Raw genomic sequence first — 16,612 nt, forward strand, 5'->3', positions numbered from 1 at the left:
GTTGTTGATCATATTCATACTAATTTGTGTGGCCCTGCTAGAGTTAAAAGTTTTCAAGGTGATAGATATTTTATGTTAATCATTGATTATTATTCTAGAATGATGTGGGTTACTTTTCTAAAGGAAAAATCTAAAGCATTTGAAAAGTTTAAAATCATTTAAGGCTAAAGTAAAAACTGAGCTAGGATTGAAGATTAAATGTTTGAGGTCAGATCATGGTGGAGAATTCAAATCCGGTGAGTTTAATAACTTTTGTGAAAAGTGTGGTATAAGAAGACATTTTTCCGCTCCCTGGACACCTCAACAAAATGGAGTTGTGGAAATGAAGAATGGAACTATCTTGGATGCTGCTAGAACAATGATGATGGAATCTATTCTACCTCATATCTACTAGAGAGAAGCAGTGAGCACAATGGTTTATACATTCAACAGAGTACATATCAAAGGAGAAACTGGTAAGACACCTTATGAATTATGGTTTGGCAATACACTTAAAGTTAAGTATTTCAGAATCTTTGGTAGTAAATTTTATATCAGGAGAGATGATATCATTGGCAAATTTGATCCTAGATGTGATGAAGGCATATTTCTTGGTTATTCTAATAAAAGGAAAGCATATAGATGTTATAATAAGAGATTGCGAAGAATTGTGGAGAGTGCTAATGTCAAAGTGGATGAGCTGAATAGAGGTCAAATCAAAGTTTATGAGAAGGAATCGGTGGTGGAAATGATCATATCTAAACTAGTAGCACCTTTACCAGAACAGGGTGTTGAACCAATTACTCCGACAATATCATAAAAATCTTCAATAACTGAAGAACCGAGAAGATGAACAGAGAGTTAGAAGACTCCTAGGTATGTGAGATTGAATCATTCAGAAGATCAGATCATTGGGGATAAGAACAATGGACTACTGACAAGAAAAAGACTAGCAACTAATGAGGTATATTTAATTTCACAAGTTGAACCGGTATCAGTAATTGAGGCATGCAAAGATGAATATTGGTTGAAAGCTATGGAAGAAGAATTAGATCAGCTAGAAAAGAATAACACATGGACTTTGGTTCCCTGGCCTAAAAATAAGAATGTTATTGGAAATAAATGATTTTTAGGAATAAATTGAATGAGGATGGTCAAGTTGTAAGGAATAAGGCTAGATTGGTATGTAAAAGATATTCTCAAAAGGAAGGAATTGATTATGGAGAGACTTTTTCTCTTGTAGCTAGGATTGAAGCTGTAAGATTATTTCTTGCCTATGTTGCCCATAAATACTACAAGGCTTATTAGATGGATGTTAAGTGTGTATTTTTTAATGGGGATCTTGATGATGAAGTTTATATTGAGCAACGTGATGTTTTTTCACTATCAAATGATACAAACATAGTTTGCAGGTTAATGAAAGCTTTATATGGATTAAAACAAGCACCTAGAGCTTGGTATGCAAGGTTGGATAAATATATTTTGAAGCTTTGTTTTACTAAGGGTAATGCTAGCAGTAATTTATATTATAAGATCACTAAGGATGATATACTAATTATTGAAGTATTTGTTGATGACATTATTTTTGAAGGTGAAGATATGTTATGCATGGAATTTTCTACTAATATGGAGAAAGAATTTGAAATGTCTATGATTGGGGAAATGAAATTTTTCTTACATTTGCAGATTACTCAGACTAACAAAGGTATTTTCATCAGTCAAACTAAGTATGCTAGGGAATTGTTGAAGAAATTTAGTATAGGAGATTCTAAACTGGTAAGTACTGCTATGGTTACAAGTGAGAAATTGACAAGAAAATATGCTTCTACACCGGTAAATCCTATAAGATACAAATCTATGATTAGAGGTTTTCTTTATTTGACTCAAACTAGGCCTGACATAATGAATGCTATTTGTATTGTATCAAGATTTCAGAGTGATCCTAGAGAAAACCATGAGAGTGTAGTGAAAAGGATTTTTAGATACTTGCAAGGTACATCATAATATGGTTTGTGGTACCCTAAGGATGATGACTTTACTTTATTTGCATATACAGATGTTGATTGGGCTGGAGATGTTGATGACCAAAAAAGTACTTCCAGTGGAGCTTTCTTTCTTGGAAAGAAGCTTGTTTCCTGGATCGGCAAGAAATAATCATGTACTTCATTATCTACTGTTGAAGCTAAGTATGTTGTTGTTGCTACTAACTGTACATAGGTTCTATGGATGAAGAAAATGTTGAAGGATATAAAGGTGGATTGTGATGCACCCGTAGTTATTCACTATGATAACTTTGTTGCTATTGGCATATCAAAGAATATGGTATTTCATTCTAAGACAAAGCACATATCTATCAAGTAAAAACTTTTTGAAGGAAAAGGTGGAAGCAAATGAAGTTAGATTGATTTATGTGAACACTAAAGAGAAGATTGCAGATATCTTCACTAAACATTTGCCTAAAGAATCATTTGAGCACCTGAGAGACATATTGTTGGTTTATGCCCCTCCGATAGAGACTTGATTGATGCGGTTTGGCATCAATCCGGTATGCATTATCAAATATGTTATACATTTTGGCATTGATGTGGGGATGCTATTGCTCAGGGGGAGTAGTCAGCTTTCTAATTCAGTGTTTTATGTTTTTGCTTTGATATTTTTGTCTAATTTATGGTATTGATGTCAAAGGGGGAGAGATATTGATGTGAAAAAGAAAAACTTAAGATTTGTATATATTAAGGGGAGAGATATATGTATAATTCAGAGCTTTATAGAGATATTATTCACAGGGGGAGTTTGGTCTTTGTTTCAGAACTCCATTGCTATATCTCTAAATGGGAGATTGCTGGTTGTCTTCCATTGGGGAAGACTTATTTGGCATTTCTTGGTACTTAGATATTTTTCACATCTAGTGTTGCTATCAATTCCAAAGGGAGAGATTGTTGGCCATTTGGTGGAATTGATTATGTGTTTCATTGATGTTTTTTCATTGATGTCAACTGTAGATGTTTGGATGCTTTACCAACACCCTTCTGGTCCTGGTAGGTTGAGTAGTTTGTGGTTGGTTTGGATCCGGCATGATCCGGTAGGCTCTAGTATAGTTTGGTTATGGAATTGGCATATTCATGATACTCATGTTCATATTTAGTTAGTTGGTTTTGGTTTGGTGATCATATGCTATCTAGTTTGCTTAGGAATCTTGGCTTGCAGTTCTGACAAAGTTTTTGTTGACACTCTTTGATGATATGTACAAGTGATGTTGGTGCAACTTCTACTGGAGTTTCATGATGTTGTTGGTGATCATGTTCAAGACTTGGTGGATAGAAATCATTTCTTTATCGTATGAACCTACATTGGGTCGTGGTCGATCTAGGTTATGGGTCGATTTAATGTAGCGTGTGGATTGGACCTCCCGATGGGTTTCTAGGATGTCTTATGTGTTGGATATTATTTGTTTGGTCTAAGGCCAACATGTTTTATAATTATGTAATTGGTTTATTGTCTGGTGGCCGACATGATTGTTTATGGTCGAGGGTTTGTATATATAGATGTAAGATCTCATTGTAGATGATATATGGGTATGGGATATGGATGTGATGTGCGAAAAATGTAATATCATTCAGGTAGAGGATTTGGTCAATCATTGAATATTGAATTGAGTTTTTGTAAGAGGATTTAGTCCTCCAGTATTGAGCTTAACCGGAATTGTACTCAGGCATATGAGATGATATCTTTGTAGTTCAACATTTCTCCAAATTGTAGTCTGGATTTCTATGTAGTCAGTGAGACTGCTTTTGTGATGATCAGTGTGCTCTAGGTTTTTGGCTTTCCTGCAAGTGTAGACCCCTCAATTGTAATTCACATACTAACTATAGAAGTTTTATCTAACTGTGGGTAGGCTTCCCATCGTGGTTCTTCCCTTTATCAGTTTTTCCACATATAAATCTTGGTGTCATGTGGATGGTATTTATTCTGTGATTACTGTTTATGCTTAATTGTTTTAACTTCTATTTCAGTATTTGGTTTAAGCATTCTGGTATTAATGTTTAGGGTTCCGGTATTAAAGGTTTAATTGCTTAAGGTTCTGGTAATATGTGACAACTGATTCAAACCCCCCCTTAGTTGTCTTCGGGTTATTTGAACTGTCTAACACTTGCCTGCTGCAAATTGAAATTATCCTCCACCATTTCTCAAATTGAATGTTACTAATAAATACATATTAGTGTTTTAAACTTTAAAAATATAAGTTAATGACAAAATGAAAAAAAAAGTATTTTCTTAAATATCTACACAAGCCTGAATCACGTTTTTCAAAAATTAAAATGAAAATCTTTTTATTAATGCACACCAAAACAAGGTCAAAACCAATAGTTTTCCCTTGAGAAATTTGGAACTTTTTAACTTGCCTTTCCATGTTCTTAATTATTAATTTTTTTTATTGCTTAAAAGTAAAATGAGGTTTTGAATCTAAAATTACCTTTCATAGTTTTAAAAATAGGTGAAGTTAATTTCAGCTATCTTGTGATATTTCCCCTAGAAATACCAACTACAACAATTATTCTTTAGTAACACATGATATATTCTCTTTTAATCATTTCACCTAAGAATTTTAGTACTACATTTCCCAAGTTATTTTACTATGCACAATTGATTTGACAACATTTCCTGCGTAGGCATTGTCGACAACATTATCTAAAGTTAAGGTGACTAGTTTAATTTACTTTCATGTTTAGTATATATTTACCTTAGCCTAAAGATTTCCATAAATTGAGTAAAATAAAAGTTAACTTGATGCATGTGGACTAGGAAAAAGACTAAGATACACAAGTATGCTATCAATCTTTGCATGAAGAATTGTTCAAGGTTTGTAAATCAAAATATTTCCTTACCAGATCTTTCAAGGATTTTGGTAATAAACTTAGATGCGAGTTGAATGATGGACATTATGATATCATATTAATCAAATATATGTATAAGAACTGACTAAAATTAATTATTATTGCAGTTGTGACTATGAAGTAGACATTACTAATACATGAAATTCAGAATCATAGGAAAAGAGAAAAATGATATATTGCTCAATATTTCAATTAATTTAAATGGCATCTAAGACAAAAAAAAATTATATGCCACACATCTAAATATTTTCATATTTTCATATTATGTTTTCTTTCACTTCATGCTTCTTCAAAAATCATATTGATTACACTTTTAATGGGACATCTATTCATTATATATGCTTCACATGATACAATTTCAGCCCAATACTCATTTGAAAAGTTTTTTTCCTTCAACATGCTTCTTGACATTTATATTATTGTCCTATTATTCCTTTTAGCTACACCATTTTTTGAGGGGTGTATCTAGTGGTAAATTTCTTGTGGATTCTATGGTTCTTGCAAGATTTTATGAAGTCATTTGAAATGTATTCACGACCTCTATTTTTTCTTAATGCTTTGATGTTATTTCCACTTTTCTTCCCAACAAGAGCCTTGAATTGATGAAAATAATCAAACACTTCATGCTTATGTTTCAAAAAATATACCCATGTCTTTCTTGTGAAATCATTAATGAATCTCAAGAAGTAGCAGCTTCCACTGATCTTGAGTGTGTTTTCATTGCTCCACACAAATTTGAATGAACAATATCCAATGGTTATTTTGCCTTTATTGACTTTCCTACTAGAAATGATTCCCTATGTTGTTTACCCAAGATACAACCTTCACATATTCTACATAGATTTTCTATTAGTGGCAATCCATTCATTATTATTATTTTATACAATAGGTTTAAGCTTCCAAAGTTTAAATCTCCAAATCATAGATTCCATAACCAATTTTCGTCTTCCATTTCTTCTTGAAATATTACCTTATTAGTTTTTATAGTTTTCTCCTTATTAACGTGTCAATTTGTTGAAGGGCACACCTAAGAAAATTCTACCTTCAAATATGGTTTTTGCCTTAGGGGAAACATTTAATTGTTTCTCATTTGGACCTTGGCTATAAGCTAATTACTTGAAATTTTTTCTAAAATTGTACATTCTTTATTCTTAAAAAATATTATATACCCCTTTTCTATAAGCTTCCCTATACTCATTAAGTTATGCTTCAAGGAAGAAACAAAATACACATTTGAATAAACTTTTCCTCCCCCTTTTTGGTTGAATGTTGACACTTCCTTTACCCATAACTAAAACTTTGTTATCATTCCCCAATATAAAATCCAAGTTTACACTTTCATCCATGCTACAAAATATTTCAAGTTCCAAGTCATATGATTGCTACAAATTGAGTCTAAAAGCCATACATCCTTCTCATCTTCTTGTGCAACATTGCAAGATATGAATATATTGTCCTAATTTTGGTTTTTTTTGGTAAAATTTACACTTTTTTGTCTAGAATCGTATCATTTCTTTCTACATTAGTTTAAATAATGTACAAATTTCTTGAAATTATGACATTGAATTGAGTATCTATCATACCTTTGGTCTTGAGGTTAATTTTGGGTTAATGTTTGTTGTTTTCCACTTCCACTTAAGTTTCATGGGTTACTTGTTCTGCCTCTATATGAGTTTCTTTCCTTGCCTCTGAAATTTGATCTTACCTTGCCTCTACCATGGCTATTAACACTTGTGTCTTGAAATAATGCCCCAAACATAAATTTGTTGACATACTCAATACTCTATCTTCATGAGAAATAAGTGATGCATGTATCTCATCAACTAAAAATTATGAAATATTATTTATTTTTTCTATGGAGACCACAATAGATTTGAACCTTATAGAAAAACATCTCAAAATCCTTTTCAACCACTCTACTCTCATCAAGAGTTTCACCATTAGATCTAATTTGATTTACCAATCCAATTATTTGAGTGAATAATGAGTCTACTATACTTGATTCTTTCATGTAAATGGTCTCAAAATCCCTTCTTAGCATTTGCAGCTTAGTTATCTTCACCTTAGTCATTCCTTGGTAGGTAGTTTGGGGAGAATCAAATTATTTCTTTGAAATTGTTGTTGTTGCAATCCTTGTAAAAATGCTCTCATGCACTCCTTGACAAATGTAAAAAGGAGCTTTTGAATCCTTTTTCAACTTCTCATTAAGCAAATATTTCTCTACTTTATTGAAGGCATTGTATGTTGTTGCGTTAGGTAGTTCTAAGTAGCCATTCTCTATAAACTCCCATAATCTTGTGAACTAAATAAATCCTTCATTGTTATTTCCCAATAATTATAGTTTTTATCATTAAGCTATGAAATTTGTGCATTTGTGATACTTGTTCCCGATGTAGATGCCATTTTTAGCTTGGAGACTGTGTTGGCAACATTTATATTCCTTGAAAAACTTCAAATTTTGTAACCTTCAACTCTGATACAACTAATGGATAGAGGTAGAGTAAAAATAGAGAACGTGAAACAAGTTGCAAATAACATAAATAAAAGCAAATTTAAACTGAAAATTTTATGTATTCATATATATTGAAAATAAACAAGTCTAATCCATAAAGAAGAGTTGTTGCTCTTTTTAATTTCGGTCAAAGAACAAAAAACCATACATCCCCCATCCTTTCTATTCTTTTTGTTGCTACAACCATATAAACTTTAACATTAAGAACAAAAACTATAAATAACAAAGCTACCTTGTTCCTGGCAATGATGAATATATTACAGTTGCAAGACCTCTTCTCTCTTCTCTTTTTTTTCTCTTCTTAGTCTCTTACACTCCAAAACTATTATGTTCTTGCAATGAACCTATTCTTTCTCCTATGATACTTCTAGACTCTTCTAAAATATATCCAATGAAGGATGGAAAACACAAAATATTAAATGCTTTTAATTATACAATGGTGGAGAAAACAAGAAATGCATTACAATCCAAATTATGTATTTCAAATCTATCCTACAAAAGTTGACAAGGGGGATGTAGAGGACATCAAATAGTGAGAGGAAGAGTCTATGGGGAAATTAATAAGTGTGGTAGGTGTGATTAGACTCCAAGAAGGCAACCCTCCACAAAATTATGCAAAGATAAAAGATTATCTGGATTATAGTGGGAGTAACTTTGGTTGGAAAAGGAAAATGGTTTATATGTGTGAAGAATTATATCTACGTCGAGATAAATGAAAACTATTGTTAATGCTAATACAAAAATGAATGTAATATATCAAATAAAGAAAATACTTCCAAATTACAACAAATTTTTTATTTGAATTACATATCACTAGACATTTAAAAGTTTATTTATTATTTTTGTTAAGTCATATATACAAACTTTGAATGAAACTCATAAAAGAATGTTGGAATCCATCAGCCTTCACACAATCTTCCACTTGTGAATGATCTTTTGATTGAGCTTGTAATAACATGATTCCAATTATTATGCTTTATTTATTGAAGGATTTATTAATATGGATTTTTAGTTAAAAGAGAAAAAATAAATAAAAAATGTTTCAATGGCTATCAAGAAATTTGGATTAGATTATATAGGGAATTTTTTGGTTATATAGGTTAAGATGAGGCATATGATATCATAAGATTATGATAAGTGCCTCAATCTTAAACTATGAGATATAAAGTGATAAGTATCTTATGTGTACCCTAAGTAAGTTTAAGTGATAAGATGTGAAAGAGACCTAATACTTGAACTAGTTAAGCAATATCCTTATTTACACTAACACTTGTCCTTAAGTGTAACTTAAGTGGAACACCTACTAGGTCATGTTAGATATTCATGTACAAATGCAATCTTTCACACAAGAAGAAAAAAATAAAATCTATTGAAACAAAAGTGCTTTCAAAATAGAATGAGAAGACCAAACTCCATATAAAGAATAGGTCCCACATATGAAAGAAAAAAAAGGATTACCTATCTATATAGAATGTATAATCTCCTATAAAATGATAATTATCCTAATAAGACAAAAAATAATCTAATGCCTACAAGCAACATTCCTCTTTAAAAAAAATATCACCAATTTTGAATCGAGTGCTTTGCCCTGACTCCTCACTGATATCTTTGAAGGCAACATCTGTATTTTTGTACGAGAAAAATCTAGGGGAAGTCCCACATTTTCCAATGGCTACGTAATTGTAGCTTGTGCTACACAATATAACTATCGTACTAGTGAATGGGAGTGTGAGATATTTGGATAATTTACAAGTGATATTATTGGGAAATAAGGCGTCCACTAGGTTAGTTAAAGTGGTCGCATCTGTAATATTTCTTTGCCACAGTGTACAATGTTTTCAATAGAGGGCTTTTGCAATTTTCTTCCAGACAGACATTCCTCCATATCGTCTTAGTTCTTCTTAACGTAAGCCACGGCCAAAATACCATTTGTTTTTTCTATATTTAAAAGATTAAATTAGTTACTGCTCAGTATTCTGTTTGCATGAGCAGGATAAATTTAATGGAAAACAAAGCAGACTAGAGGGTTTCAAAGAGAGGACGTGGCAGCCCAATCTTGCAGAGCAAGAAAGGTATCTGATTATGGTGAAAGGTGATGACCTTGGCCATTGCCATATTCAAGAAGCCAACAAATGATTGAACAAGAGGATGAAATTAGGTTTAGGTGACGAATGAAGCAAATCTGACTCTTTTATTTTAGTTCATTGACTTTACGTGGCCTGCAGGGTCGCCTTCACCCAAATTTTGGCTATCTACCCAAGCTAAGTAGAATCCATCTAATCTAAATATCGTTGACCAAGTTTGTCCACATTTACATGGCAGGTGAAATTAGGGCTTGTATGTCCACGATAAAAAGGGAGTTGCCTATCGGCCAAAAAAATAATCCCATGTCTAACCTAACTACAATTATAGAGAATTTTGTTACCTTGTCTGTGCCAGGCAATAATGGAGCGCGAATTGCAGGTCCTCCTAATCAGCATCATGTTAATTTGTCCCACAGCCATTGCGGTGAAAGTTGGGTACTGGCCAGCATACAGCTATTCTTATTTCCCTCTCTCCTCTGTAAATGCCTCTCTCTACACCCATCTCCTCTACGCTTTCGCAGATCTCAGTAATGAAACATTTGAGGTCACCATCTCTGCAGGGAATCAGGAAAGCATCGCACTCTTCACCACCACAGTGCAGAACAGTAATCCCTCAGTGAAAACCTTGCTTTCCATCGGCGGAGGAAATTCCAACATGAACGACTTCTCCACAATGGCTGCCGATTCTTCACTGCGCAAAAAGTTCATCGACTCGGCCATATCTCTGGCCAGGCAATATTCATTCCACGGGCTCGATCTCGACTGGGAATACCCACAAACTCTGGCGGACATGGAAAACTGGGGGCAGCTGTTCACCGAATGGAAAGCTGCAGTAGTGGACGAGTCTGGAACCTCCGGTAACGATCCCCTGCTGCTCAGCGCTGCTGTCTATTTCTCAAACCAGTTCTTTCAGTGGGGCATAGTTAGACAATATCCGATCGATTCTATAACTGCCAATCTGGACTGGGTTAACATTATGACCTACGATTTTGTCATCCCAACTCAGATCAACAAGACGGGAGAGCACGCAGCTCTGTACGATCCCAACTCGAAATTCAGCACCAGCTATGGCGTGGAGTCTTGGTTGAATGCAGGCCTCTCTGGGCAGAAAATTTTAGTGGGGATGCCCATGTATGGATACTCATGGACGCTGAAGAGCACAGCAAATGTGGGAATAGGAGCCGAGGCCAGCGGTCCAGGGAACCCCGATGTATATACCTTTGCCCAAATTAAGGATTTTATTAGTAACAACGCCGCAACCGAGGTTTATGACACTACCACAGTGTCGGCTTATTGTTATGCTGGGCTTGTATGGATTGGATTCGACAACGAACAATCTGTTAGAGCCAAAGTGGAGTATGCCAAACAGAAAGGCTTGTTGGGGTATTTCTTCTGGAACGTCGTCCAGGATAGCAATTGGGCTCTCTCCACCGCAGGTAGGTCTTCTGCTTCTGTCTTTAAATTTGTTGAATGATGAGCTTTCATTGTTGAACTAGTTTTGATTGTGGAATTTGCATATTTCTGCAGCATCAAATGCAATGGATCAGTATCGGCTCAGTGGGGATAGTTTTTCTTCCTTGTGGTAAAAATGAAAAAATGGGCAGCAATTTACAACCTTCTCAATGCACTGTTGAAGGGACATGTCCAAGAGTTTATCAGAAACTTTATCAATAAATTTTTACTTCGCATTTGTTTATTAGTTTTTTACGATCTCAGTTATATCTAAATCAAAGCTTATCATATCTGCCTGTTTTATTAAAACAAAAAACTAAAAGCTGAGATATCCGTTCTCATCTCCACCTCATCGATCATATCTTCAGATACTAGTTGCAGAGGTTTCTTTACTAATATTATCATCCGTCTTACTATTATTTTATAGTAATATGTGTGGTATCATCAAATTAGACTCTTGATTTCTTCTGTTTTGTTTATAAATGACGTATCCATAATATAAATAAATAAACATATAACACAACCACATAATGTAAGTAGGTATATGGTCACTGGGTATCTGGCGTAGGCAAGATTTAAAGCACCACCGAGGTAGCTAGCTTCCATATTATCTCATCTGGAAACGACAATGGATTATTAAAAGGTATTCACGAGAGAGAAGCAATTTGGTCATGTGTTGTTTTGAGAGTGTTGAATAAAGATCTATTTATTTTTTAATTAAAGAAGCGTGAGCAGAGAGGGGGCTACACGCATAGATGATGGCGTAATGGCTTTCTTGTTTGGCTTAGCTACTTTATTTTATTGACATTTTGCTTTCCCTCAACAAACGATTGGAAGATATAGATAAATTTCCGCATCTTCTTTTCAGAGATATAATGGATCCAACCGTAGCAGACAAGGATTGGAATTTAATGCCGATCTGTACGAGTTAATATTTTTTAATGACAAGATAAACATTAGATAGTAAATTCTTCTCGCTTAAAACTGTGTGCTTATTTGATTGACATTGTATCTATGTTATCAGAAGCAAGAAACGAAACAGCAACGACAATGACAACGTGGTCAGAAACGGCTAGTTTTATATATATAATCACAATTTTGAAAAGAAAAACAAATAAGTATAGAAGTAATAATTAATACATTAATCTATAATTAAAAGAAGAGAATAAAGAAACTAAAAAAACTTACAATTTAAATCATTTAATAGTCTGAATAAAGAAACTACAAAAAATTTACAATCTGAATTATTTAATAATCTATTAGAATTAGTCTAAGGGCTCCAACCTTTAATCAATTGTACATTTTTCACCAATACATAATAAGCATATATCTAATACCTAAATTTCATCCTCTCTAATAATCATTCCTGAGAACCCTTTTTTTATTTGAACTAGTTAATCATTTCCATAATCTAAATCATGGTTAATCAAGACAATCTTTCTCAAATATAAAGATTGAAAATGACTCCAACCAAATAAGGGATCTCAAAAAAAAATTGTATTTCCAAAATAGAACTTTTTAAATTCCTACCCTTAAATTTCTCAAAAAATAATCCTTCTCACAAAAAAAAAATTGATTCTCACCCTTTATTTTCTCTAGAAAAACATTGGCCTCTTAAATTCCTTGGATGATGGACCTCCTCACTTCCAATCCTTTGAATTGATCCCCTCCATTAATATCCTAAATCAATCTCAATCTTTGATTCTCCATCCTCGTCATATTCAAATTGGTTTTAAAAGCCCTTTTGAGCATAAATGCATGTTATCAAATGTTTTGAGCATCTTACATCTATTTCTTCATGCACACTTGAACACATTCATCATTGGAGCAATAAGGGACTTGTGGGTGAGACACTTGTTGTTTCTTTTATCTTTTATGCATAGTTTTGTATCTCAATATGGATTTTACAATTTGATATATAATAAGTACTTCCGAACTCCTTCTAGGGTTGTTCCTCTTGTGAATTCTAGTGTAGGCTATAAATGCATCCTCGGTGTCTCACAACTCCTATGGTGGTTTTAGGCCAACAGGTGGTTAACAATATCTCATTTCCTGATTAAAAAGTTTGATTTGTAGGTTTAGCTATCTTTGTTGAACACTTTTGAACTTGTATAAGTTGATCCCTATGCACTAAACTCTTGTGGTTGAGGGTAAGATGTTAATTTACCATTAATCTCTTAGGTTCTTTGTTGTTTATTTTGCCTCTCGTGAAGATCTAGAAGCTATTCTTGATGTGGGGGACTAGAAATGTGATTCTCAAAATCTCTCTTCACCCCTAGACACTCTCCTTAACTCGTTAAAAGAGCCTGTTGATATTTTCCTTATCTAAGTAAGATTCCCCTTTGTTTCCCTATAGTTTTGGAGTAAGTAATCTTATGAAGTTATTCATAGTTCTTTGGGCTATTTCCTTAAGGTGGACCTAGATACTAGTAATTTATTTCATACTTCCTTTAGTCATATCCTTGTGGATATAAATTTGTTGAAGCCTTTACTAGGTGATACTTTTCTTCAGCTGAATGAGTTTCAATGGAGTTACATGATCAATTAAGAGGGTATTCATTTTATTTTTTATAAATGTCATTTTGATACTAAACATTTGGCCTTTGCCTGCCTCTGTGGCTCTTTTCTTAGGTCTTCCTCTACCTAGTGGAAGAATGCTCTATTGAGCCATCTCAAAATATTTTCTGATGACTCAGATGATTGTTTGGATGGTTCTATTGATTTGGTGACCCCTTCTTTTACTACTTCAGTTAGTCTGCATGCATTAGATGTTGTGTCCTCTTTTTTTGCCTTCGGGTTACATTATGGATTTTGTAGTTCTCCCCTTGCTTTTGTTGTCCTTGGTACTCAAATCCTGTTGAAAGAGGTCTCTCACTCTTTTCCTATTTATTGCTTGGGTGTATTCCCTTAAGTTCGTTTTGATGGTGCCTCCTCCCATGCTATCAAAATTTCAACTTGTGATGATACTACTTCTTGGACAATTGTCCAGCTTAAGAGTAAAAGTCATTCTTTTAAGGTCTACAAGAAGTAAGAATTAAAGTCATTCTTTCAAGGTCTCTCCCTCTTAGGTAGTTCCTTTGGGAGTGAAGTTGGGTCCCAAATCGAGTTTTAATTTATTTTTTGGGTTTAATTCCTTGTTGTAGTTGATTGTTACAATTTCATTGTGGGATTCCTGCCCTACAAGTTGGTTGGTGTGTTGTTCCAATCCTTTGTTTATTTTCCTCTATTTCTCATTATCCTTTTGGTAACCTGCTAGTTTTGTTCTAGGGTTTGGGCCCTATCAAAAATCAACCTTATATCAATAAAAAAACATCCATACCTTCATATAGTTGAATGAATCTACCATTTAATGATTACATCTATGTCTCTTTCTATATGAATAATGTCTATCTTACCATTTATAAAACATGTTACATGATACTCAGATATAACATGTTTTTAGGATAGAAAATTTTCTATCTTTTCTAGTTTTTCTATTGATCGCCACTCTTTTTTTTAGTCTAAACCTATGTTTTATTGCAGATTAAAGAAAATAAAGTTTCCAACTTACGAGTGTTATTGAATCATTGTGGAAGTGCCCCTTGTGTGGTTGTCAAGGTGCCTATGACTTTCATTTCTTCACAAGATCAATCTCCTCCTTAAGAGCGTTGATGAGGAAACAACCATTCTTCTCATGGCACTAAGGAGGTTCACTCTTAAGCTTCTCCTCATTTTGTTTGAAGATATCAGGCATAAAAAGTTGCATAGATCTCTTAATTTTCTATTCAATAGTAATCCTTCTAGTTAAATATTCTATAATCAATAGAAGTGTTTTTAATGAAAACATTACAATTATTAAAAAATAATTATGTTTTTATAATTTATTTCACATACATACATACATACATACATACATACATACATACATACATACATACATACATACATACATACATACATACATACATACATACATACATACATCTTAAATAGAAAAATATATAATAAATAAGCTTATTTTTTAACATAATAATAATTATGATTTTAATGATTGCTAAAAATGTTAATGGAATCGAATGTGTGGCTTTCTTCCCATTGTTAAGGATGACTTTGAAGCCATTGTTAAACTTTGAAACATATCCTTAATGGTAAAAATTTCTTGCCTACAACAAGGCAACGCAGTTTATTGAGAATATCCCCATAAAGTCATGCCACATGGTAACAATATCATATAACATGAAAAAGTTTACCCATTGCAATTCTTTCCGCAATATACTCTCTTGATTCAAAGTAACAGTCCTCAACTGAGTTAAAAAAGCATTCTAAAATGTCAATAACTTTTTCCAGTTATGGAAAATCGGTAATTTACTATGAAGGCAATAAGTTAAGTGCTTTGATTGCTTAAACTCCAAGTGACTCCCAAAAGTGTGAGTGCCCAAAGCCGTAGGTAACGAATGGCAAAGAAAGCACGTACACTATCACACAAATTGTAAGCTCTTACCCTTTTTTCCACGATAAATACATTGCTCTTGTACATAACCTTCATCTTGTCTCGCAGCTAGATTAGTTCTCTACTTCTGTTAAAAATTCTGTCTTTTATTGGCTTTTGTAAGAAGAAGAGAGATGGGCAGTGCAAAGCCGTGGAATAGTGTGAATATGATGGTGGTCATGTTTTTGTTGATGTGGGTTTCATGGGTAGTATCAGGAGCAGCAGCTGACTGCAACACAGCTTCCAAATATCTGACTCCCTGCTCTAACTTTCTGACAAAAGGAAGTCCCTTACCAAGGATAAATGATCCATGCTGCCAAGGCGTGCGCAGAGTGTATAAGCAGGGGGCCACTCAACAGGAGAGGCAGCAGATTTGCCAGTGTCTGAAGAACTCCGCTACCAATCTCAAACTGAATGACAAAGCTGTGGCCAGCCTTGCTCCTCTCTGTGGGATTCGACTTACCTATGTTGTCACTAAAAAGATTAATTGCACCACGTAACTCCTCCACCTCTCCTATTATGTTGTTTCTTAGGGTTTTTGAACTACATAAGAACAAGAACTGATTGCTCTTGTTGTTTCGTCTGTTGCAGGATTCCTTGAAATGAAATACAGCTATTTCCTGCTTTCGGCTTTCCTAAGATAAGATATATATTATCAGCACTCAGCTTTCGCTTACGTATTAGTACCGTTTAAAGGGTTGTGATGTATAATGGAGGTGTTACTTTAAACTCTGTGTCTCTAGTACCCTTTTACCTAAATAAAACTAGAGCTATATTATAATAAGATTGTAATGGATTTATATCCGGCCATTTCAAAGATCTACTGTCCTCTTTAGTATTATTTTCCAGTTATTAATAAAAAAATTATCATATCATATGTTATTTGAGATCTATTGTACGTTGTTTTTGTTTCTTCGACTTCTACTAGATCCAGAACTTGAATATGGCATTTAACTGGCGTTAGGGGTTTATTTAGAATAGTTAAATTTTGATAAAAATCAGTGAGAATTTAAATAATTTGGGATTTTTAATTTGTTCTGGGATGCTTTATTATTTAGTTATTATTTTATGATTGATTTTCAAAGGTTGTGTTATGATAATTTAAATTGATATATCTAAAATATTTGAAGAATTCATGTGGAATATATTAGTTTACAAATCAAACTTTAAATCATATGATAATATCTAGTTCATGACAATAAATACCATTTAGATAATATTA

The 16,612-nt window shown here is 33.5% G+C and overlaps 2 protein-coding genes across 2 annotated transcripts; both read left to right on the forward strand.

Annotated features, from left to right (window-relative positions):
• Window positions 1-9,785: 9,785 nt before the first annotated feature.
• Window positions 9,786-11,214, forward strand: LOC131070509 (class V chitinase). Its single transcript, XM_058006074.2, has 2 exons — window positions 9,786-10,906; window positions 10,998-11,214. Exons 1-2 carry the CDS (start codon window positions 9,832-9,834, stop codon window positions 11,054-11,056), a joined length of 1,134 nt encoding a protein of 377 aa, XP_057862057.2. The 5' UTR covers window positions 9,786-9,831; the 3' UTR covers window positions 11,057-11,214.
• Window positions 11,215-15,462: 4,248 nt separating this feature from the next.
• LOC131070510 (non-specific lipid-transfer protein 2) lies at window positions 15,463-16,254 on the forward strand. Its single transcript, XM_058006075.1, has 2 exons — window positions 15,463-15,886; window positions 15,982-16,254. The coding sequence occupies exons 1-2, from the start codon at window positions 15,525-15,527 to the stop codon at window positions 15,989-15,991; spliced, it is 372 nt and encodes a 123-aa protein (XP_057862058.1). The 5' UTR covers window positions 15,463-15,524; the 3' UTR covers window positions 15,992-16,254.
• Window positions 16,255-16,612: the final 358 nt, after the last annotated feature.

Source organism: Cryptomeria japonica, chromosome 11 (genome assembly GCF_030272615.1).
Source record: "Cryptomeria japonica chromosome 11, Sugi_1.0, whole genome shotgun sequence".
NCBI lineage: Eukaryota > Viridiplantae > Streptophyta > Pinopsida > Cupressales > Cupressaceae > Cryptomeria > Cryptomeria japonica.